At 39.7% G+C, this 23,139-nt stretch overlaps 2 protein-coding genes across 8 annotated transcripts in view; one reads left to right on the top strand and one right to left on the bottom strand.

The window, feature by feature from the left end:
- The window catches only part of MRS2 (magnesium transporter MRS2), a 30,195-nt gene extending 12,863 nt beyond the window's left edge, over nt 1–17,332 (top strand). For all 4 annotated transcript variants that reach the window (XM_032647460.1, XM_032647463.1, XM_032647462.1 and 1 more), the window contains exons 8-11: nt 6,262–6,414; nt 6,669–6,786; nt 14,176–14,289; nt 14,791–17,332. In XM_032647460.1, coding sequence (XP_032503351.1) covers nt 6,262–6,414; nt 6,669–6,786; nt 14,176–14,289; nt 14,791–14,901 — 496 coding nt within the window. In that variant the 3' untranslated portion in view covers nt 14,902–17,332. The remainder of the gene's footprint in view (nt 1–6,261; nt 6,415–6,668; nt 6,787–14,175; nt 14,290–14,790) is intronic.
- Nucleotides 17,239–23,139, bottom strand: part of GPLD1 (glycosylphosphatidylinositol specific phospholipase D1) — an 85,741-nt gene continuing 79,840 nt past the window's right edge. For 3 of the 4 annotated variants that reach the window (XM_032647454.1, XM_032647455.1, XM_032647452.1), the window contains 3 exons: nt 22,523–22,549; nt 22,152–22,202; nt 17,239–19,657 (listed from right to left, as the gene is read on the bottom strand). In XM_032647454.1, coding sequence (XP_032503345.1) covers nt 19,571–19,657; nt 22,152–22,202; nt 22,523–22,549 — 165 coding nt within the window. In that variant the 3' untranslated portion in view covers nt 17,239–19,570. The remainder of the gene's footprint in view (nt 19,658–22,151; nt 22,203–22,522; nt 22,550–23,139) is intronic. The other variant, XM_032647453.1, reaches the window with a different exon arrangement.

Raw genomic sequence — 23,139 nt, 5'->3', positions numbered from 1 at the left:
TTCTCTAATAATTAGTGATTTTGAGCATCTTTTCATGTGCCTACTGGCCATCTGTATGTCTTCTTTGGAGAAATGTCTATTAAGGTCTTCTGCCCATTTTTCGATTGGGTTGTGTTTTTGTTTCTGAGTTGTATGAGCAGTTTGTTTATTTGGGGAATTAAGTCTTTGTCAGTCTCATCATTTGGAAATACTTTCTCCCAGTCCATAGGTTGTCTTTTCATTTTTTTAATGGTTTCCTTTGCTGTGCAAAAGTTTGTAAGTTTGATTAGGTCCCATTTGTTTATTCTTGGTTTTATTTCTATTGCCTTGGGAGACTGACCTAAGTGTTTACTGGTACAATTTATGTCAAATAATGTTTTGCCTGTGCTCTGTTCTAGGAGTTTTATGGTGTCGTGTCTTATGTTTAAGTCTTAAGCCATTTTGAGTTTATTTTTCTGCATAGTGTGAGGGTTTGTTCTAACTTCATTGACTTAACATGCAGCTGTGCAACTTTCCCAGCACTACTTACTGAAGAGACTTTTTCCTGTTTATATTCTTGCCTCCTTTGTAGACGATGAACTGACCGTAGGTGTGTGGGTTTATTTCTGGGCTCTCAATTCTATTCCATTGATCCATTGTTTTGCTTACTGTAGCTTTGTAGTATTGTCTGAAGTCTGGAAGAGTTATGTCTCCTGTTTTGTTTTTGTTTCCTCAGGATTGCTTTGGCAATTCTGGGTCTTTTATGGTTCCATATACATTTTGGATTATTTGTTCTAATTCTGTGGAAAATGTCATGGGTAATTTGATAGGGATCTCATTAAATTTGTAGATTGCTTTGTGTAGTGTTGCCATTTTAACAACATTCTTCTAATCCAGGAGCATGGGATATCTTTCCATTTCTTTGAATCCTCTTTAATTTCCTTTATTAATGTTTTATAGTTCTCAACATGTAAGTCTTTCACCTCCTTGCTCAGGTTTATTCCTAGGGTTTTTTTGTTTGTTGGTGTGATTTTAAAAGGTATTGTTTTTTATATTCCCTTTCTGATATTTCATTGTTAGTGTAAAGAAATGCAACCAATTTCTAAATGTAAATCTTATATCCTGCTACTTTGCTGAACTCACTTATTAGATCTAGTACTTTTTGTGTGGAGTCCTTAGGGTTTTCTATGTATATGGTATCATGTCATCTGCATATAGTGACAATTTTACCTCTTCCCTTCCAGTTTGAATACCTTTTATTTCTTGTCTGACTGCTGTGGCTAGGACTTCCAATACTACGTTGAATAGAAGTGGTGAGGGTGGGCATCCTTGTCTTGTTCCAGATTTTAGTGGAAAGGCTTTCAACTTTTCACCATTGAGTATACTGTCTTTGGGTTTATCATAAATGGCTTTTATTATGTTTTTATCATGAATGGATTTTGAATTTTGTCAAAGGCTTTTTCTGCATTTTAAAAATTTTATTTATTTATTTATGGCTGTGTTGGGTCTTCGTTTCTGTGCGAGGGCTTTCTCTAGTTGCGGCAAGTGGGGGCCACTCTTAATCGCGGTGCGCGGGCCTCTCACTATCTCGGCCTCTCTTGTTGCGGAGCACAGGCTCCAGACGCGCAGGCTCAGCAGTTGTGGCTCACGGGGCCAGTTGCTCCGTGGCATGTGGGATCTTCCCAGACCAGGGTTCGAACCCGTGTCCCCTGCATTGGCAGGCAGATTCTCAACCACTGCGCCACCAGGGAAGCCCTTTTCTGCATCTTTTGGCGATCATGTGGTTTTTTACTTTTATGTGGTGTATTGTACTGATTGATGTTCATATGTTGAACCATGCTTGTGAACTTGGGATGAATCCTGCTTGGTTGTGGAGTTTGATCTTTTTTATGTGTTGTTGGATTCAGTTTGCTAATATTTTGTTGAGAATTTTTGCATCTATATTCATCAAAGATATTGGCCTGTGATTTTCTTTTTTGGTGGTATCTTTGGCTTTGGTATCAGGGTGATGGTGGCTTCATAGAATTTCTTTGGGAGTGTTCCCTCCTCTTCAGTCTTTTGGAAGAGTTCGAGAAGGATGTGTGTAAGTTCTTCTTTGTATGTTTGGTAGAATTCACTTGTGAAGCCATCTGGTCCTAGACTTTTGTTTGTAGGGAGTTTTGTTTTGTTTTTTTACAGATTGTATTTCACTTCTAGTGAATTGGTCTGTTCAAATTATCTACTTCTTCTTGATTGAGTTTTGGTGGGCTATATGTTTCTAGAAAGTTGTCTGTTTCTTCTAAGTTGTCAAATTTGTTGGCATATAATTGTTCATAGTATTCTCTTATGGATTTTTCTATTTTTGTGGTATCAGTTGAGATTTCTCCTTTTTCATTTCTTAATTTGCTTATTTGGGTTCTCTCTTTTTTCTTCTTGGTGAGCCTGGCCAGAGGTTTGTCAATTTTGTTTACCCCTTCAAAGAACCAGCTTTTGGTTTTATTGATGTTTTCTTCTATTTTTTAATCTCAATTTATTTCCTCCCTGATCTTTATTATTTCCTTCCTTCTGCTGACTTTAGGTTTTAGTTTTTCTTCTTTTTCTAATTCTTTTAGGTGGTATGTTAGGTGGTATGTTAGGTGTTGAGATGTTTTCTTGTTTTTTGAGGAAGGCGTGGATCGCTATGAACTTCCCTCTAAGAAGTGCTTTTGCTGTATCCCATAGATTTTGTGTGGTTGTGTTTTCATTGTTGTTTGTCTCAAGGTAATTTTTAATTTCCTTTTTGATTTCCTCATCGACCTATTGGTTTTTAGTAGCATATGGTTTAGTTTTCATATAATCATTTTTTTCTCATTTCTTTTCCTGTGGTTGATTTCTAGTTTCATGCTGTTGTGGTCAGAGAAGATGCTTGAAATGATTTCTATACTCTTAAATTTGTTGAGGTTATTAGTTTTGTGCCCTAGTATATGGTCAGTCCTAGAGAATGTTCCACGTGCACTTGAAAAGATGTGTATTCTGTTTTTTGTTTTTTGGTTTTTTTGATGTAATGTCTTGAAAATAACAAGTCTAACTGTCCTATTCCATCATTTAGGATCTCTCTTGCCTTATTAATTATCTAGAAGATCTGTCCATTGATGTGAGTGGGATGTTAAAATCTCCTACTATTATTGTATTCCAGTCAATTTCTTCCTTTATGTCAGTTAGTGTTTTATGGATTTGGTGCTCCTATGTTAGGTGCATATATGTTGATGATTGTAAAATCCTCTTTCTGTATGGATCCTTTTACCATTATATAGTGTTCTTTTCCTTTATGGCCTTTGTTTTAAAGTCTATTTTATAGTCTGATATGAGTTTTGCAACTCCTGCTTTCTTGTCATTTCCATTTGCATGAAATATCTTTTTCCATCCCCTCACTTTCAATCTGTGTGTGTCCTTTGCCCTAAGGTGAGTCTCTTGTAGGCGGCATATTGTAGGCTCTTGTTTTTTTATCCAGTCTGCCACTCTGTCTTGATTTGAGCATTCAGTCCACTGACATTTAAGGTAATCATTGATACATATGTATCCATTGCCATTTTAAACCTTGTTTTCCAGTTGATTCTATGGATTTTTGTTGTTGTTCCTTTTTGTGGTTTGATGATTTCCTTTTATTTTATGCTTGTGTTCTCTTCTTTATGGTTTTTGTGGATCTAGTGTATGTTTTTGATTTGTGGTTGCCCTGTTTTTCAAGTATGTTAACCCCTTCTTATATCTGCTTGCTTTAGACTGATAGTCATATAAGCTCAAACACATTCTAAAAAACAAGAATCTACATTTTCTTACTCTCCTTTCCCACATTTTATGATTTTGATGTCCTTTTTTACAGCTTCATATTTATCCTTTTGCTGTTTCTTGTGTTTATCATCCTTTCACAGTAGGTTTTTTTTTTTTTTCTTTTTGATCTGTATACTGGCTCACTTAAGTGATTTACTTTTCAACTGTGATTTCCCCTTTCCTATATCTTCTTTTGTATTTAGAGAAAACCTTTCAATATTTCTTTCAGGATAGGTTTGGTGTTGCTGTATTCTTTTAGTTTTTGCTTGTCTGAGAACTTCTTTATTTCCCCTCCTATTCTAAATGATAATCCTGCTGGATAGAGTATTTTAGTTTGCAGATTTTTCTCTCTCAAAACTTTGAATATATTTTGCCACTCCCTTCTGGCTTGCAGTGTTTCTGTTGAGAAATCAGATGATAGCCTTAAGGGGATTCCCTTGTAATTAACTCTTTGTTTTTCTCTTGCTGCCTTTGGAATCCTCTCTTTACCTTTTGCCATTTTTATTATAGTATGTCTTGGTGTAGGTTTGTTTGGGTTCATCTTGTTTGGGACCCTCTGTGCCTCTTGTATCTGGATATCTGTTTCCTTCTTTAGATGTGGGAAGTTTTCAGCCATAATTTCTTCGAATACATTTTCAGTCCCCTTTTCTCCTTCTGGAATCCCTGTTATACATAGATTGGCACACTTTATATTATCCCATAGGTCTCTTATATTGCTTTCATTTTTTTCATTTGGTTTTCTGCCTGCTGTTTTGATTGGGTAATTTCCATTATTCTGTGTTCCAGATCACTTATGTTTCTGCTTTATTCATTCTGCTATTCAAGGCTTAGCTTTCGTTTCAGCAAATGAATTTTCTTACTTTTCTTGGCTCCTCCTTATAGTTTCTAGTTCCTTTTTACAGTAATCTGCATTTCTGTTGATAGCCTTTCTTAATTCCTTCAGTATTTTCATTACCTCCTCTTTGAACTCGGTGTCTTTTAGACCGAAGAGGTCTGTTTCATTGTTTGTTCCTTCCGGGCAATTCTCTTAACTGGGAGTGGTTCCTCTGCTTCTTCATTTAGCTTATATTTCTCTTACCCTGTGAGTTTAGGAGAAACAATTATCTACTGTAGGCTTGGAGGGCTATTTACATGCGGGAGCATTCCTGCTTAGCTTTTGTGGGTTTAATATTTTTTTGGCTTGAGGGCTGTCTTTGGTTTGGATGTTTGCCATCTCTTTCCTCAGCGTGTGCTGGCCATTATCCTCTTGTCAGAGGGTGAGCAGGTGCGTGCCCCACGCACGCTCCCAGGAGGTCAGGGGCAGCGGTTGGTGCCTGGTCATGGGACCCTCGGCGTTGGCAGGCTGTTCCCACTTCTGGAGCCTGAGATGGCAGTGGTGGCTCGTGCCCGCCCCCAGAGCTCATGTAAGCAGTGCCCTGCTGCCTGAGAAAGAAGCTCCTGTGGAGGCTCCACCCCTCTCCTTATGCCCCCCCCTCATGCCCCCCCCCAGCAGTGGTGCCCTACCTCTCTGGGGGGCCCAGGCTTCTTCTCTCAGTGGTGGCACACCACACCCTAGCCCCCTCAGGCAGCCACCCCCAGTCTTCTCTCCTGTTCTGACCTCCGAAGCCTGAGCCTCAGCACCCGGCCCCCACCCGCCCCAGTGGAGGACCGTCTCAGGCTGGGGAGTGCCAGGCAGCAGCACCAACTGACTGTGTGGGGCTCTCTCCGCTTTGCCCTCCGCAAACTGCTTGTTGTGCTCTCCTACGAGGCTCTGAAGCCCCGCCCACCCCCCACCCCGTCCCAGCTGGTTTGCCTGCCAGGGAGGAGACTTCCCAGTGTTCTGACACCTTTCCTCTTTCACAGCTCCCTCCTGGGAGCAGGTCCCTTCCAGGTTCCTTTCTCTCTCTCTCTTTTTTTTTTTTCTTTTGTCCTACCCAGTTGTGTGAAGATTTTCTTGCCCTTTTGGAAGTCTGAGGTCTTCTGCCAGCGTTCAGTAGGTGTTCTGTGGGAGTCGTTCCGCATGTTGATGTATTTGTGGGAGAAGGTGAGCTCCCCGTCCTACTCCTCTGCCATCTTGAGCCTCTGACTGTATTGACATTTTTCAAAAACAGTTTACTTCATATATGAAAATGATGTTAATTATTTACCTTGGAAAGGAAATGCTCTTTATGTTCATTTTTAATTTTTGGTTTTGTTTTACCTGATAGTGATTTGGGATTTGCACTAATTCATCAGCATTCACATGTCTGCATTTTCCTGTAACTGGTAGCATTGCATGAGCATCCCTGGGATCAGGGCCATGGCATACAGTGGGGCCTGTGTACGGATGGAACCCGTGTCCTCAACTACCTGTGTCATGTTTAGGATCAGTTGGCAAAGCCACTCCAGACTGGCCTCAATCACAATAATAGTAAAGGCAAAGGGTAGTTTTTTTTCACTGGTAGCTGAATATTTTATACTAATTCAGGAAGTTCTGTGGTACTAAATGTATAATGCATGTATTGGGGGCATGTTAATTATGTTAACTCTTAATTAAAGTGAAAAGAGCAGTGCTGGGATTGACCATGCAGAAGAGATGGAGTTGCTGTTGGAAAACTACTACCGATTAGCTGAGGACCTTTCCAATGCAGCTCGGGAACTTAGGGCACTGATTGACGATTCACAGAGTATCATATTCATCAACTTGGACAGGTAAGAAGGCCTCGTATAAAACAATCAGTATTTTCTTTATAAAATAATACAAAGTAATAAAGCTTTTAAGGATAGCTTTGTTTTTCCATTTTGGAAAGAATTATACCATCATTATCGTTTGTAATTACTACATGGCCGTGTCTTTTTTTTTAAGGTGTATGTTTAATCCGTGTGGTCTTTAATAGATTATTCCGTGAATTTGCTGCGTGTAGTTGGTAAGATCTTCTGAACTAAGCAGTTGTTCTCCTCCCCAGCCACCGTAATGTGATGATGAGGTTGAACCTACAGTTGACCATGGGAACCTTCTCTCTTTCGCTCTTTGGACTAATGGGAGTTGCTTTTGGAATGAATTTGGAATCTTCCCTTGAGGAGGTGAGAATGTATTATTTCAGTAATCTAGAGGTTGTTTTAAATGTTTTGAAGATAATTTTTTTAATGGATTTTTTTTTAAGAGGACTTTATTTTTGGCTGTGTTGAGTCTTCATTGTTATGCGTGCACGGGCTTTCTCTAGTTGCGGTGAGCGGGGGCTACTCTTCGTTGTGGTGTGTGGGCTTCTCATTACAGTGGCTTCTCTTGTTGCGGAACACGGGCTCTAGGTGCGCGGGCTTCAGTAGTTGTTGCTCGTGGGCTCTAGAGCACAGGCTCAGTAGTTGTGGCACACGGGCTTAGTTGCTCTGCGGCATGTGGGATCTTCCCAGACCAGGGCTCGAACCCATGTCCCCTGCATTGGCAGGTGGATTCTTTTTTTTTTTTAACATCTTTATTGAGTATAATTGCTTTATAACAAAGTGAATCAGCTATATGTATACATATATCCCCATGTCTCCTCCCTCTTGCGTCTCCCTCCCACTCACTCTATCCCACCCCTCTAGTTGCTCGCAGAGCACCGAGCTGATCTTCCTGTGCTATGCAGATGCTTCGCACTAGCTATCTGTTTTACATTTGGTAGTGTATATATGTCCATGCCACTCTCTCACTTCGTCCCAGCTTACCCTTCCCCCTCCCTGTGTCCTCAAGTCCATTCTCTACATCTGCATCTTTATTCCTGTCCTGCCCCTAGGTTCTTCAGAACCTTTTTTTTTTTTTTAAGGTTCCATGTATATATGTTAGCGTACGGTATTTGTTTTTCTCTTTCTGACTGACTTCACTCTGTATGACAGACCCTAGGTCCATCCACCTCACTACAGATAACTCATTTTTGTTTCTTTTTATGGCTGAGTAATATTCCTTTGTATATATGTGTCACATCTTCTTTATCCATTCATCTGTCGATGGACACTTAGCTTGCTTCCATGTCCTGGCTATTGTAAATAGAGCTGCAGTGAACATTGTGGTACTTGACTCTTTTTGAATTATGGTTTTCTCAGGGTATATGCCCAGTAGTGGGATTGCTGGTTCATATGGTAGTTCTATTTTTAGTTTTTTAAGGAACCTCCATACTGTTCTCCATAGTGGCTGTATCAATTTACATTCCCACCAATAGTGCCAGAGGGTTCCATTTTCTCCACATCCTCTCCAGCATTTATTGTTTGTAGATTTTTTGATGATGGCCATTCTGACTGATGTGAGGTGATACCTCATTGTGGTTTTGATTTGCATTTCTCTAATAATTAGTGATGTTGAGCATCCTTTCATGTGTTTGTTGGCAATCTGTATATCTTCTTTGGAGAAACGTCTGTTTAGGTCTTCTGCCCATTTTTGGATTGGGTTGTTTGTTTTTTTGATATCTAGCTGCATGAGCTGCTTGTAGGCAGGTGGATTCTTAACCACTGTGCCACCAGGAAAGTCCCTTTAATGGATTTTAAAAAGAAAGTTTTAACATGCATACTCCCCTAGTGAAATAAAATATATACTCTAACTCATTTAAAATTCATGCCGTATTGTTAGACTCTGTTATAACATAGATAGCCTAGGTTACCTTATGATTCCCAAAACATGTAATTACACATGGGAAGGGTTTGAACAAACAGTAGTACACTGTGAGGCAGTGTTAATGAGGGATTCTTCTTTTTTTTCTTTTAAATTCTTGTGTGTCAGGCAGTGTTCCAGGCAGTTGCATGCTTTATTTGACTCAGTTATCAAAACTCTGAAAATGAATGTATTTTCTCTGCTTTATAGGTAGGAAAACTGAGGCTCAGAAAATGTTAGTAACTTGACCAAGGGCACAGAGCTAGGAAATAACAGAACTAGGATTTAGTCCCCAAGACTTGCACTTTCCACTTTGCTCCATTTTAATATAACACTGAACTCTCAGGGTTTTTTTTAATTAAATTATTTATTAGGCTGTGTCAGGTCTTAGTTGCAGCATGTGGGATCTTTGTTGCGGCATGTGGGATCTTTGTTGCGGCATGCAGGATCTTTCGTTGTGGCATGCAGGCTTCTCTAGTTGCAGCACGTGGGCTTCTCTCTAGTTGTGGCATGTGGGCTCTCTAATTGTGGTGCAGGCTCAGTAGTTAAGGCGTGCAGGCTCAGTAGTTAAGGCTTGCAGGCTTCAGAGTGCAAGGCCTCAGTAGTTGCAGTGTGCAGGCTTAGTTGCCCTGCGGCAGGTGGGATCTTAGTTCCCTGCCCAGGGGTGGAACCTGCATCCCCTGCATTGGAAGGCAGATTCTTTTAACCACTGGACCACCAGGGAAGCCCCTCGCAGGGTTTTTCATAACACTGTAGGCTTGTACTTTCAGAAGATGTCTTACTGTGAGATTTCTAGAAATGAATCTGCATGTGCATTTGGCAGGCACACTCTGGCGCTGGGTTCTGTGTCCTCGTTAACAGATCTGTTCTCTGTCTCTGGCTGTTGCCGAAGTCCAACCCATGTCATCTCATCAGGACCACTATTCAGTTTTATAAAGTGGTCTTTAAAAGAAGCAAATCTGATGGTCACTCTTCTGTGTAAAATTATTCAGGGGGTTTTGACTGTCATTAAGATAAAAATCCAGATTCCTTGGCCTGTAGGGCTTTTCCTGGTCTGCTGCACCCACATCCCCATCTTGTCTCCAGACACCTTGCCATCACCATCGGTTGATTCATCACTATTCTTACTCACGGGGCCTCCACATGTCTCTCCTCGGCATCCACCTGTTTTTGCCTAGTTAACATCTGTTTCTCTCTCAGGTCTCAATTTATGTGTTACTTCCAAGGAGACTCTTCCCTGACTGCACCCCCAACCCAGCCGAGTAAAATTACTCCCCTGGTTATATGTGCCCAAATAATCCCACACTTTCCCATTTGCCGTGTTCCTCAAGTTTGCGGTTGCTGTTTAAAGTCTGCAAAAGATTATAGCTCCCTGAAGCAAAGTCAGCAGTAGTCATTTTAATGCTCCTTATAAGATGTGAAAGAAAAATAAATCAACACACTTCATTCATTCATCTTACAGATACGGTTTTTGGTGCCTGTTGCACACGAAACACTGCTTCTAGCCGTGGGGATATAGCATTGAGTCCCTGCCCTTGTGGAGATTCCATTACAGTGAGGTAGAAGAGAATAAACAGATCCATGGTATATTAGGTGATAAGTGCCATAAAGAAAAATAAAGCCAGGTAAAGGGAGAGACTGTTAGCAGGAGGTGAGACGAGGGGCATCCTAGAGATAGGGTGGTCGAGGAAGATCTTTCTGAGGAGGTGACCCTAGAGCAGAGACCTGAATGAAAAGAGAAAGTGGGAAGGCCTGGGAGGAAGGTGATCTAAGCAGAGGGAACCATGCATGTGAGACTGAGGCAGGGCTGCACTGAGACTGAGGCAGGGCTGCACTGAGCTTGTTGAAGGAACAGCAAGAAGGCCAGAGTGGTAGGGGAGCTGCGTCAAGTGGAGAAAGGCAGGGAGAATGTCAGAAGGACAGAGGGGGAGGGCGTGTTGATTTTGTGGCGCATGCTAAGAGTTTGGGCTTGTTCTAAGTGTGACAGGAATCTCTTGGAGGCTTTTGAGCCCAAATATAGTAGAAAGTCCAGTAGCCGCCAAAATATCTTGTGCGACATAGACCAACCCTGGACATTCTCAGAAGGTACTTCCAAAGACCTTTGCAAATTCCCCAATTTGTGACTGCAGAACTCTTCCCTGTTATTCTCCCAAATTATTTTTGTTAAGAACTATTTTTATGTACATATACTCACTTTACAAGCTAACTCTATCTTATGCTTACTCTAATATTTTTCTCTAAATGCCCATTTAAAAAAAATGAAGAGTTTTTAGAAATTCCTTTCTGATAGTTTCAGCATATGCAATAATTCTGGTTGTAATGAGATCTGAGTAGAAAGTAGTGAGCTAGGCTTGCCTCCCAGAGCAAGATTCAGATCAGTGTCTCACCAGAGTCGCAAATGACATCTCCAGGTTTCCTGGAGGAGAGTTGAGAGATGTTCATTAAATCTATGAATATCAGAGGTTTCCCTGTTCTTGTATAGTTGGAGTTAATATTTACAATGGTGAATCCAAGATAGGAAAAACATTTTTCTTTTTTAAAATAATACCAGACTGTCTCAAGAATAGTCAAATATTACCATACAGCCTTTACCCAGATTCTTCAAACAGCAACATTTTATCATATTTACTCTATCATTCTATCAATATATACATATTTTTCTAAATCATTTGAGAGTAAACAAAAAATGATGCCCCTTTACATCTAGATATTTCAGTATATATTTCCTAAAAACATGTATTCTCTTACATAACCACAGCTCCAGAAAATTAACATTGAAACAACACTATTTTCTAATCTATGGACCCTGGTCAGGTGTCACCACTCAGCTAAGTAGAGCCCTTTGCGTCATAGAAAATCTTGGATCGTGTGTTGTTATATAGTTGTCATGTCTCCTTAGGCTTCTTTAGGCCAGTTTTTCGATCTTTGTCTTTCGTGGCCTTGACGTTCACAAAGAATGTAGGTCAGTTGTTTGGCCCTTGATACTCTTTCTTCATTATTAGATTCTGGTTACACATTGTGTCAGTGTGTTCCTCACATTGAATCCCATCAGGAGACCCTTGATGTCAGTTTGTCTCATTACTGGTGATACTATGATCATTTGGTTAAGGTGGCATCTGCCCACTTTCTGTCCTGTGAAGTTACTTTTTTTCTCTGTGGAATTAAGTATCTTGTAAGAACTCTGCTATTCATCAAATTTGTACCCTCTAGTTTTTTTTTTATAATTCAAGTGTAGTTGATTTACAATGTTGTGTTAGTTTCTGCTGTACAGCAAAGTGATTCAGTTATACATATATATACATTTTTAAATACTCTTTTCCACTATGGTTTATCATAAGATATTGAGTATAGTTCCCTGTGTTATACAGTAGGACCTTGTTGTTTATCCATTCTCTATATAATAGCTGACATCTGCTCACCCCAACCTCCTACTCCATCCCTCCCCCAACCCCCTCTCCTTGGTAATCACAAGTCTGTCCTCTATGTCTGTGAGTCTGTTTCTGTTTTTTAGATAGGTTCATTTGTGCCATATTTTAGATTCCACATGTAAGTGATATCATATGGTTGTCTTTCTCTCTCTGACTCACTTAGTATGATAATCTCTAGTTTCATCCATGTTGCTGCAAATGGCATTATTTCATTGTTTCTGATGGCTGAGTAATATTCTATTGTATACACATACCACATCTTCTTTATCCATTCCTCTCTCAATGGACATTTAGTTTGTTTCATGTCTTGGCTGTTGTGAATAGTGCTGCTATGAACATAGGGGTGCTTGTATCTTTTTGAATTATAGTTTTGTCTGGATATATGCCCAGGAGTGGGATTGCTGGATCATATGATAATTCTATTTTTAGTTTTCTGAGGAACCTCTGTACTGTTTTTCATAGTGGCTGCACCAACTTACATTTCTCACCAACAGTGTAGGGGAGGGTTCTCTTTTCTCCACACCCTTTCTAACACTTGTTATTTGTAGACTTTTTCATGATGGCCATTCTGACCTGTGTGAGGTGGTACCTCATTGTGGTTTTGATTTGCAGTTCTCTAATAATTTGCACCCTCTAGTTTTAGCATCCACTAATTGATCCAAAGTGGATTCATGTCTGAATCAAGTACTGCAATGATGATTATCACATGGTGATTTCTAATTTCATCACTCCTCCTACTTTTATTCTTTGTAAAGTAGAGCCTTCCTTCTCTCCCAGTTATTTATTCATTTGTATCAGTATGGACTCATGGGGTCTTACTTTAGTCAATGAGTTATAATCTGTCACTACTGTCATTATTTATCTTGGTGTTCAAATTGTTCCTTTCATGCTGACTTCTGAGTACTTTTGACATGTCCCCATCAGTTTTAGTGTTTTTTTAGCCTTTGGCACATCAAGATGTTCTAGGCATCTTATTTTTAAGGAGTAGATAGACTGAACAGTGGCAGAGATGAAGAGCTTGAAAGGTAGGTACTTAAACATACAATACTGCAGGGCACGCCCAGAGCTGAGGGGGCATTAAAAATCCAACTCTTAGACACTTGTCCCTTCCCTTAATCTCCTAGAGGTCTCACACTGTGCTGTGTGTGTATTTTAATGACACATAGAATTTTGGACTTGCTTACCTCTCAAGTTTATCACATTTTAGCATTCCCAGACTTTTGATTTATAGGGCATTACAGAACCAGTCTATAGCAAAAAACAACAGTAATCTGGGTATGCTAAATCTCATTTAAACATAATTTTTACTTAATAAATTAGCGTCTTCGTTTAGGATAACTGGAAATGTGTTCATCCAAACAGTTAACTCACATTAGCACTTGTCTTCTTGATAAATTATGTCCAACATCTAATTTCATGTTAAAAAGGAGGCAGATTTCTTTTTCATATGTGGCTTGAATTTCCATCAGTGGTTACTGATCATTTTGGAGGAAATTGAGCTCCCAATCACTGGAGACCAAGCCATTGTTGATAATAACGAATGGCATTTCTGTAGCTGAGACTCCTTCCATGTGGGAGATTAATATAAATTCTGTGATTCTATACATTCACACATGCACTCAAAAGCATCACACTGCAAAAGATAATACAATTCTGAAAATGACAGTGAGGGGAATTCCCTGGCGGTCCAGTGGTTGGGACTCTGGGGGCCTGGGTTTGATCCCTGGTCAGGGAACTAAGATCCTGCAAGCCGTGCAGCGTGGCCACAAAAAGAAAAAAGAAAAGAAAATGACAGTGAGGGAAAATGTTCACTGTAAGTCAGAGGTTCCCAGACTTTCTTGGTTCATGATGCTTTTAGTGTCTTAGTAATTTTTTTGCAGCATCCCTAGACCAAAAGTTTCTTTTATTATGTTAGGGTTTCTGTCGTGTTACCTTACAGGAAGAAGAAGGTAGGTCGAAACAATTTTAGAGTAGCAGTTCTCATGGTATTCCACAGATGGCACTGTGATTTCCTTGAGAATTTAAAGTATTCTGTGGTGCTGTAATGCCAGGACACCTCAGCTCACAGTTTGGCAAATTTGGCTATAAGCAAAAAATTTAAATTAAGTTGTATGTCCTATGTGATCCTAACTATTATAACTATTGAAATTTGTGTGAATGTAAACAGACGAAGGAAACACAAAGTAAAAGCAGTTAATGTGGGTTCATTGATGATCGTAAAATACTCTTAAATCATGTTTTCCTTCTGATTTATTTTCTGACGCTTGGTCTCTGGGTGCTATTTGTTCTTAGTTCCTATAGGAAAGAGCAGTACAAATAACAGAAGGTTTCTTTTAAACTCTGGGGCAATGATAAGTTCAGGAAATTTTATCACTAAGGAAACTAACCTTTTGTGATTGAAATTAACTGTGTGTTCTCTTTTAGGACCATAGAGTGTTTTGGCTGATCACAGGAATTATGTTCATGGGAAGTGGCCTCATCTGGAGGCGCTTGCTGTCATTCCTTGGACGACAGCTGGAAGCTCCTTTGCCTCCTCTGGTATGAAGGGTCTGGTTCACAGCAGTACCGCAGAGGGGCTACAGTCCTGGGCTCTGAAGTGACCCTGAGCAGGTTACTTAATTTCTCTAAGCCTCGCTCAGTTTTCGCATCTGCCACCTGCTTCGTGTAATTAAAGGGAGAATTAGATAATGTGTGTAATGCACTTATGAGCGCAGGGCCTGGCACAGTAAATAAGTTAGAAATTTATTCTGTGTGGGACACTGACAAGCATTGTACATTTAGACAGATGTTAGTAACTTTGTGGTGCAGCTTTTGTCATAACCAAAATTGAAATGTAGAGAACATTTATCGTGTATAGGAAAAGATACACAGGTTACCTCTTTCTCTTACGTTTCCACTTATAGTTTATACCCCTGGAGCTCAAGACACTGATACGTGGCTTGCAGTCCTTTCCTCGTTTAGTGGTTAATGTATCGTTTTACTGGTGGCTTTTCTTTTAAACGACACAACTAAAATTACGAATTTTTCTGCTTCATTTAGATGGCCTCTTTACCTAAAAAGACACTGCAGGCAGATAGAAGGACGGAAGTGAAACACAGCTTCAGGCCGGATGGACTTGAATCAAGCAGGAGTGTCCTAACAAACCGTTAGGCACAACCCGGTGGAAACTGAATTATTTTTTTATGGTAGTCACAGGAGAATTCTGATATTCTTCTGTTATTTTCTTTTATAAGAGTCAGAGACTTGGGGAAAAAACCACTTTTAAATTATAGTGTCTGATGTTAAAAATATTATGGCAGTCACAGTACTAGAACTTAATTGCATTTTCAGGATTCTGAGTAAAGAAACAAAGCACTTGTTTTGTAAAAGGCCAAAGTTCTATTTCCTACAAACTTAAGAAGCTGTTTTTATAGACATGTAAGGCATGAAGAGATTAACTTAACACAAGAATAGATTGTGGTATCAATTTTATTTAATTTATACATGTCAACAAAAGTGCAGCCTCATGCCAAATGAAGCCTAGAAACTTGACAAGCCCACAGTTATGAGACCAGGTTGCCTTAGTCTTAGTACAAGGAATCACATTCTTGTGAATTTGAACTGACAAGCTAGCAGAATATATATTAACCTTAAAACAAACTCTGGGAGTTTGTGCTTTAAACCAGTCTTTGACATAATCTTATTTTCTTGTATTTGCCCCCTTTTTATATAAGGAATTAAAAAAAAGGAAATGAGTTTAATGTCAGCTTTATATAGATTCCAGTTAATCAGAATTTTACTTCCTCAACCAATGAAACTATTTTTCTTTGCTTGACTATAATTAAAGCTTTTGGGAATTGAGCTGAAAGAATTTCCATTCTATTACTGCTTTATAGCTGTTTTGGTCATTCCCTGGTTTTTAGAACAGATAGACATGTCACCCCAAAAAGGAAAATATATGTAGCCTAGTTAATCTATTTGCCTACACCTTGGAGGTTGACAGATGGGCTTCCTAAAACAAGAGGGTAGATAAACTTTAAAATTGTGATACCTTTTGGTTTTCACAATCAGATTTGGGTTTAAAACAAATGACTGATATTTGTATGTCTCAAAGCTCCTGTCCTGGGGCTTCCCTGGTGGCGCAGCGGTTGAGAGTCCGCCTGCCGATGCGGGGGACAGGGGTTCGTGCCCGGGTCTGGGAAGATCCCACATGCCACAGAGCAGCTGGGCCCGTGAGCCATGGCCGCTGAGCCTGCGCTCCGCAACGGGGGAGGCTGCGATGGTGAGAGGCCCGCGTACCGCCAAAAAAAAAAAAAACTCCTATCGTACTTAACATCTTCTGCCTCTTTTAATGTTGGGTTTATAAACCTGAACAAACTTTTTGGCGAACCCAAATTATTTTCTGGAGGTTAAGTACAGTTATGCAATAGAACATGACAGTTATATTTGCCTCCAAAAGATGCATAGAAGATTCTAGAGTGTTCAGAGCAGCTCTTGCGCTACAAATTTAGTAGTAAAATAAATATGCATACCCTGATGATGTTGGAGGATACCCGATACCCTAATGTGTCATATGAGGGAGTTTAGGGGTCCATTTGCCAGGTGGTTTAGTGCTAGGAATAAAAATGATCTTCTAGTAGCCGATTTGAAAGAAAAGTTACAAATATTAAGTCTTCCCTGTTCCCATGTCTGGTTATGAGAGGACATTAGAATAGCATGAAACAGGCTGGGCTTGTCTTGGAGCACACTTTATGGTGTGGTTGTTGGAATGTGAATGGCATCATACATCTATTTGATGATTTCCAAGATGAAGTATCTTTGACAATATTTAGATTTCACAGGGCACTCTTCTCTGGTACACCTCAGAGCACTCTGCTGCTAGTTTTGATCTTAGGTCATCACTGTAAAATAAGGTAATAAATATCACTTAACTGTGACATATGAAGAGTTGGAAGTCCAGAGGGCAAAACTTGATTTGGTTAAGATCAGGCATAGGATAGAATTTTGGTCTTTTTTTCTTTGATGTTGCTTAGTTTGTGGGCTTACAAAAATTTTTGATGAGTCATGTCGCATCAATAAATGGGAGAATAAATGCAACTACCTCATAAGTCTGATGAAGGGAAGGTACTAATGGTTTAAATTTCTTGAAGGTGGTTAAATCAAGTATGATTTCCAGCTGTCAGCTAGCTCTGCTTTGGTGATAGGTAGCAGGATGCTTCTTATATTAAAGAGCCCTCAAATAATAGCAGCTTATGCCAAAAAAATGTTCAGCAGTTTTAAATTTTGAATTTAAATAGACGGAGTATGTAAGTAAGGTGAAAGAATACCAAACATTCAGTTATGAGTAAGCAGGCAGTCGTATTCTGTTTAACACGTATAAGTACAAGGAATGATATTCTTAACAGATTGCCTTTGTAAGGCCTTTAAGAAAATGTGGCAAGAATAGACGTCATTTTAAGATGCTATTAACACTTGCTTCATCCTTGGTAAAGACTGATAACCACTAAATAGTCATATTAAAAAGCCGTTTATTTTGGTTATTCCAAGAGTTGTACAAGCTTTATGTTTTGGGATTGCAATGTTAAACTCACTCTAAATTCAGGATTTATTGTCATTACCTTAGTAATAGCTATGCAGATGGAGCATGGAATAGGGAATTCAGAGACCTGAGTTTATTCCCAAACTCACTTCAAATCTCTGTAGGTCTGTGATACAAAGGCATAGAACAATTCCAGTATTGAAGCCTTGATGAAAGTTTTGGCATATACAGGTAATAAAAAATTGCAAATGTGTTCTGATATCTTAAAGGTAATTTTGAGTTAAATGGTATAAGTTCAGGTTTGTGTTCAGGAGAGATTAAATCCCTAAGGTGTTTTTGTTAAGTATTTCAGAATCAATGCTTGGAACTACAGTTAATACATAGTAGAGTGAAAATTTAATCCACCTATTAGGATAATACATTAGACTGTCAGGTATTAGACTTTTTTCCTGTATGCTGGGTTTTTACCTATTTGCCATATACTCAGTAGAAGTACAATTTATATAATTTTGAATATGGGGTTAGTATGGTTTGATATCCTATATGAAAACCTGCTTCTAACGTTGTGAATTTTAACCCTCTCCTCCTGCTGCTTGCTATGTGGTATGTTCAGGCATTGAGAAAATAAAAATCTTCAGGTAGAGAATAATGTTTAAACATAGGCCCTATCATTTAGTAAAGCATAACACTTTCTATAATAATGGCAATATGAAGGTATGCATCCTTCTAATCCGATAGTGAAAACATGCCTTTACTAAAATGCAGTGTCATTAGCTTGTTCTACACTCAGACGTCTCAATTCATAAAAACTCATAATTACAGCTAATTTCTGGTCCCCTAAAAATAAACTTCCTTTTAATTAAAAATAATTCTTCAAATAGGTTGAGCTGCCAATAATTGTTAACCAAAAACCACACGGTGTTTCTATGTGCTTTTTGCTGTGCCATAGGGGAACCATGCAGCTAGTATACCTCTTTCAGAAAGATGAGACAGTCCCAGGAGTGATCCAGAGGTCCTATCTAGGTATGTGCCTGTTTATGCTGTTTTCCTATATACATACTCACCTTATGCTCACGGTTGTAATTCTACTAGCTTTTCCTTGATTTCTGATTTAGCTTACTCTTCAGCTGAATGCCTGTCTCCTTTGACCAGTCTCTGTACTGCCTCCAGAGAAGCTAAGAGAAGGGCTCTGGTCATTTTTTATTTTCTCCTGCTTTTTAGTATCATTTCACTAGTGTCAGAAGAAAGAGGTTGTACCCTGACTGATAGAGAATCAACTAGTTACTGTTTATGGATAATAATGCCTGCAGATTTTTAGTGAAGCTGAAATCCTGTGGTACATTTCCTTTCCCTTAAATATGCCACCCTGCAGGACTGGCAGATGAGATCTACTCTGCTAAAACCAGCGCAGAAACAAGCCTGCCTCACTCCTCTTGGTCCCTTGCAGTAGCCTCCGGCTCAGGACAGATCTCTCCTTTCTGCTCTAGTTCTGTTGGCACAGCTTGTGGCAGCCTAACGCACCCAAGGCTTCGTGGGATGACTTCAGGCTAGCTCACTAGGTTCATCTGCTGTTAGAACAGTCGTTTCTCCGAAAGCATCTGAGGGCACAGTAAGATGATGTTTTACTTTTTATATTTGTCGTTCACTATATGAAACATTGGAAATACAATCATCCTCATAAGAAAGGACCACAGCATTTGCAAGATGATTTTGGAGTTGTGAGGTTATGCCTCACCCCTTACTTTTCTCCTCACTCTGTTTCTCCTCCTTGTGCCTTTTTCCTGTATACTGTGCTTTCTAGTTCAGCTTGATTGGAATGGGTCACCGTGCCTTTTTCCTGTATACTGTGCTTTCTAGTTCAGTTTGATTGAAATGGGTCACCAACTTTAAAAGGACATTTTTAGGAAGAATTGTGTTACAGAGGTTTTCCTAAGAGATAACCAGAGAGACGCCTTTCCAGTCATCAGAAAGACACAGGTACTCATGTGGAAGAGGAAATAGGTTGTACAGCAGGTCTGAGCACAGGAACCAAGTTAGGAATAAGTTTAGGTACAAACTTTGGAAGGGACATGACTAACCAGAGTATTTGCTGTTTCACTTGCTTCTGATGTCCCCATTTACTGTATCCTATTTCCAGATAGTTTGGCTGTTAGTGTGTATGTCTCCATCCCCAGGAGCCCCACCTGTGGTGGGATCTACAAGGCTCCACTGGATGCACCACTCTGTCCACCAGAACGCTCACCCTGGAGATGACTTGGCATGAGAGAGGGAGGGGCAGGTTAGGAAAATGGAATGAAACCTTTAACCTTGGCCGAGGTTATAGATGTGAAGCGCCCCAGAGAGTCGGGCTCCCAGAGAACTCTTTCCAGCAGCAATGACAACTTGGTTCTGTAGGGGACACAAAACAGAATTCATTTTCCGTTCATAACATCTATTAAGTTCCTGCTGTAGTCCAGGCATCGTGTTATGCTCTGGAAATATAAAGATGAGTAAGACTTTGGCCAGACCCCAGGGCTTGAGCTTAAATACCCCTTTGGCAGATCTGTAGGTTCAGAAAACCACAGCTGAGGAAGTTCTCTCTAGTCCCTTCTCTGGTACATAAAGGAAAAGTGCGTCCATGTGTGTTTATTCAGCATCTGAGCTGTGGTGCAGCGTAGACGGCATATCTTGCGTAATAAGACTGCCACAAACAGGCTGGCCTTTGCCCCTGCTGCTTGAAATATTGTAGGAACTGTCTTTCAAAATGGTCTAAGCTTGTACAAGTTTTTAAACATTTTTTGAGGTGGATTTTAGTTTTGGAAACTGTGAAGAGTTTTTCTGGACCATGGCTGATAAATGAGGTGTAGCTGATCAAACTGGCTGATAGGGTTGTGGTAGAGCAGGCTGTGACCATAAAATGACCAACCCTTCTGTGACGTTTCTCATTGACTTAATTTTGAAAACTACCAATGGAATCCAGAAATAAAGGCTAACATGTTGAGCCTTTACCATATGTCAAATACTATGCTTAACCCTTTGCTTGTATCTTTTTAAATACACTAGTGTCAGATAAGAGGGAAAATCTCAACTCTTATTTATGGAATTACTCATTTACTGGATTTGCCTGTAGTCTGTGAGCTAAGTTTCCTCTCCATTTCCTGGTTAAACCATCTTCATACCTAAAATCAAGTCTTACCCTGCTTCTTGCCCTCTCTGCCCAGTCAGCCTACTCCTAGTTCCAGATCCACTCAGGCCCGAGGGGCCCTGCAAGGCCTTCCCTGACTCCACCAGCATAGACTTCCATTTATCTCTGACTGCCTTTGGTCGTCCTAAATGGACCTGCTGGTCTTACAGGTGTTTCATTTTTCCACTTAGACTCTAAGAACCTGGGGGCAGGGACCAGGTTTGTCTGCCTCTCTGGTGCCCAGTGTAACACTGCTCCGCCAGGGCCCTGGGGCTGACTGAAGGCAGCCCCACAGGAAGTGGCAGTACCACTCAGGTAAGTGCCAAGTCCTCCTGGTTCTAGCTGGTTACTAGTTCAGTACTTAATGCTCACGTAGAGAAAGGAGTCTTCAAAGTCATAACTTTTACTCAAGTAAAAGGCCACCCTCTCTGATCATCCTCAGATTGTGTGTGTCCATTTTTTAAAGATAACCTTTGATTTATCTTTACACTGAATGCTTTAGGGGCCCCCAGTCTTAGTTGACTTGTGAAGTGTAATAAGGAAGATGAATTTGCATTGTTATACAGAAAGGAATCAAATATACTTTTAGATGATCTGTACCACCCCCTTCAGTTGGTATAAATAATGGTTGAGTATTTGCTTTCGAGCTTGCCTATAAATGAGTTACAGCAAGGGCTACTTGAACTTCATCTCATAGTTCACTTTTTACCATTTAATCCTACACTGATTTGCATTTTATTTAACTTCCCATGTGTATAAATCTTAAAACTTTCTCTCTCTCTCATAGCCTAGCATAATTCCATACACTGTCATATCCTAAAATAAATGAGTGGAATCAGTGGTTTAGCTGTAAATTTTAAGATAAAACCCATTTAATCTGTTGTATCTATTAAAAATTCAAAATGTGCATACCCCTTGACCTAGCAGTCTTCTAGGAATCTTACCAGCAGAGAAATTTGCACAGTTATAAAGATACAAGAATGCTCACTAGAGCGTTGTCTGCAATAGGAAAAAAAATGGAAATAACTATGAGATATAACTAAATGTCTATTGAGAAAGTAAACCAAAGAAATAAAATATGGTGCATCCAGACAATAAATTACTATTCAGTCATTGAAAAGAATCAGTTCTATATGTACTTGTCTGGAAGGAGGCACTGAAAGACAGTTACATGTGTATTGTTTCTAAAGTCATACAAAAACAGTCTTGTAGAAGAAGAACCAAAATATTAACAGTGCTTAGCCAGTATGGCAAGTGAAGGGCCCAGGATAATATGTTAGGCTTTGTGGGATGTCAGTCTGAGGCAACTGATCAACGGTAACAGTAGCAGCTGTAAGGAAAGGAATGACCGTGGCTATATTCCACTAAAACTTGAGACACTGCAAGTTGAACTTCATATAAATTTCATGTGTCACAAAATATATTTTTTGATCATTGCAAACATGTCAATCATTTTTAGTTCATGGGCTATACGAAAACGGGCAGCCAGCTAGAGTTGGCCCACAGGCTGTAATTTGCTAACCCCTGCTGTAGAGGATGAAGTTGGAGGGGTAGCAAGGGAAACTTTTTACCAAAAAATGATGGGATTATGTGTGAGTTTTTGTGTGTCCCTCTATTTTTCAAATAAAAAAATCTAAAATACATACAAAATGAGATCATCCCCAAATCCCAGTCTTAGAACAAATGCAGATATCAAAGTGGTACAGTCTTGGTACTCACCTTTTTCTTTGACCTCACAGTGATCATAGAGCTCCCAAACCTTGAGCCTGCCTGGAAAACACACAGTCTGTTAATAGCCTTTGAAACCGCACCATGGGGCTTCTCTGGTGGCACAGTGGTTAAGAATCTGCCTGCCAATGCGGGGGACACAAGTTTGAGCCCTGGCCCTGGAGGATCCCACATGCTGCGGAGCAACTAAGCCCTAAGCCCGTGCACCACAACTAGAGAAAGCCCGCACACAGCAACACAGACCCAACGCAGCCAAAAATAAATTTATAAAAAAAACCCACCATGTTATTTTATCAACTTGAAATAAGGGGAAGGGCTGCTTTTTTTTGGGTAGTTTTTCATTTTTTTCAGAAGGTACTTACTTCAGGAGAAATCAATACGTATTGGGCCTGAAAGAAAGTGATGAGAAAGGGAGACAACGTTATTACTGTTCATGGGGGTTTTTTTAAACCAATTTTAATTACACCCTTACACTCACATTTCTTCATTTTAGAGAAGCCCTTTGTCACCAGAAATTCCACTTATAGTTTAGCTCAGAAAAATAGATGTATAAAAATGTTTATATGTGAATATTTCTTACTATAACAGCAAAAATTTGAAATGGACTAAGTGACTAATAATAATCACTTAATGATTAAACTGGTTTATCTACAGATAAAATACTAGGTATCTGGTAGATATATTGTATAAGACTATAGGAAGGCATAGAAAACAAAGTTGTATACAAAATCTTGTACAATATGGTCACCACCGTTAATAAGATACGCACAGTGTAGTGGTTAAGAGTGCACTTTAGAATCAGCTCTTGGTTCAAGTCTCTGTTCTGCTATTTCCTAGCTGTGTGACCTGTAACAACTTCCTTCTCCAATCTTCAATTTCTTTATAATGGGTATAAAATACCAAATTAATAGCTTTGATGTGGATTAGATTTTTTATGTGTAGCATAGTGCTAGGCACAGAGTGAATACACAGTAAATGG

This window comes from Phocoena sinus, chromosome 11 (genome assembly GCF_008692025.1).
Source record: "Phocoena sinus isolate mPhoSin1 chromosome 11, mPhoSin1.pri, whole genome shotgun sequence".
Lineage (NCBI taxonomy): Eukaryota > Metazoa > Chordata > Mammalia > Artiodactyla > Phocoenidae > Phocoena > Phocoena sinus.
The sequence above is the reverse complement of the archived record's forward strand: the minus strand, read 5'-3'. Positions and strand labels throughout refer to the sequence as shown.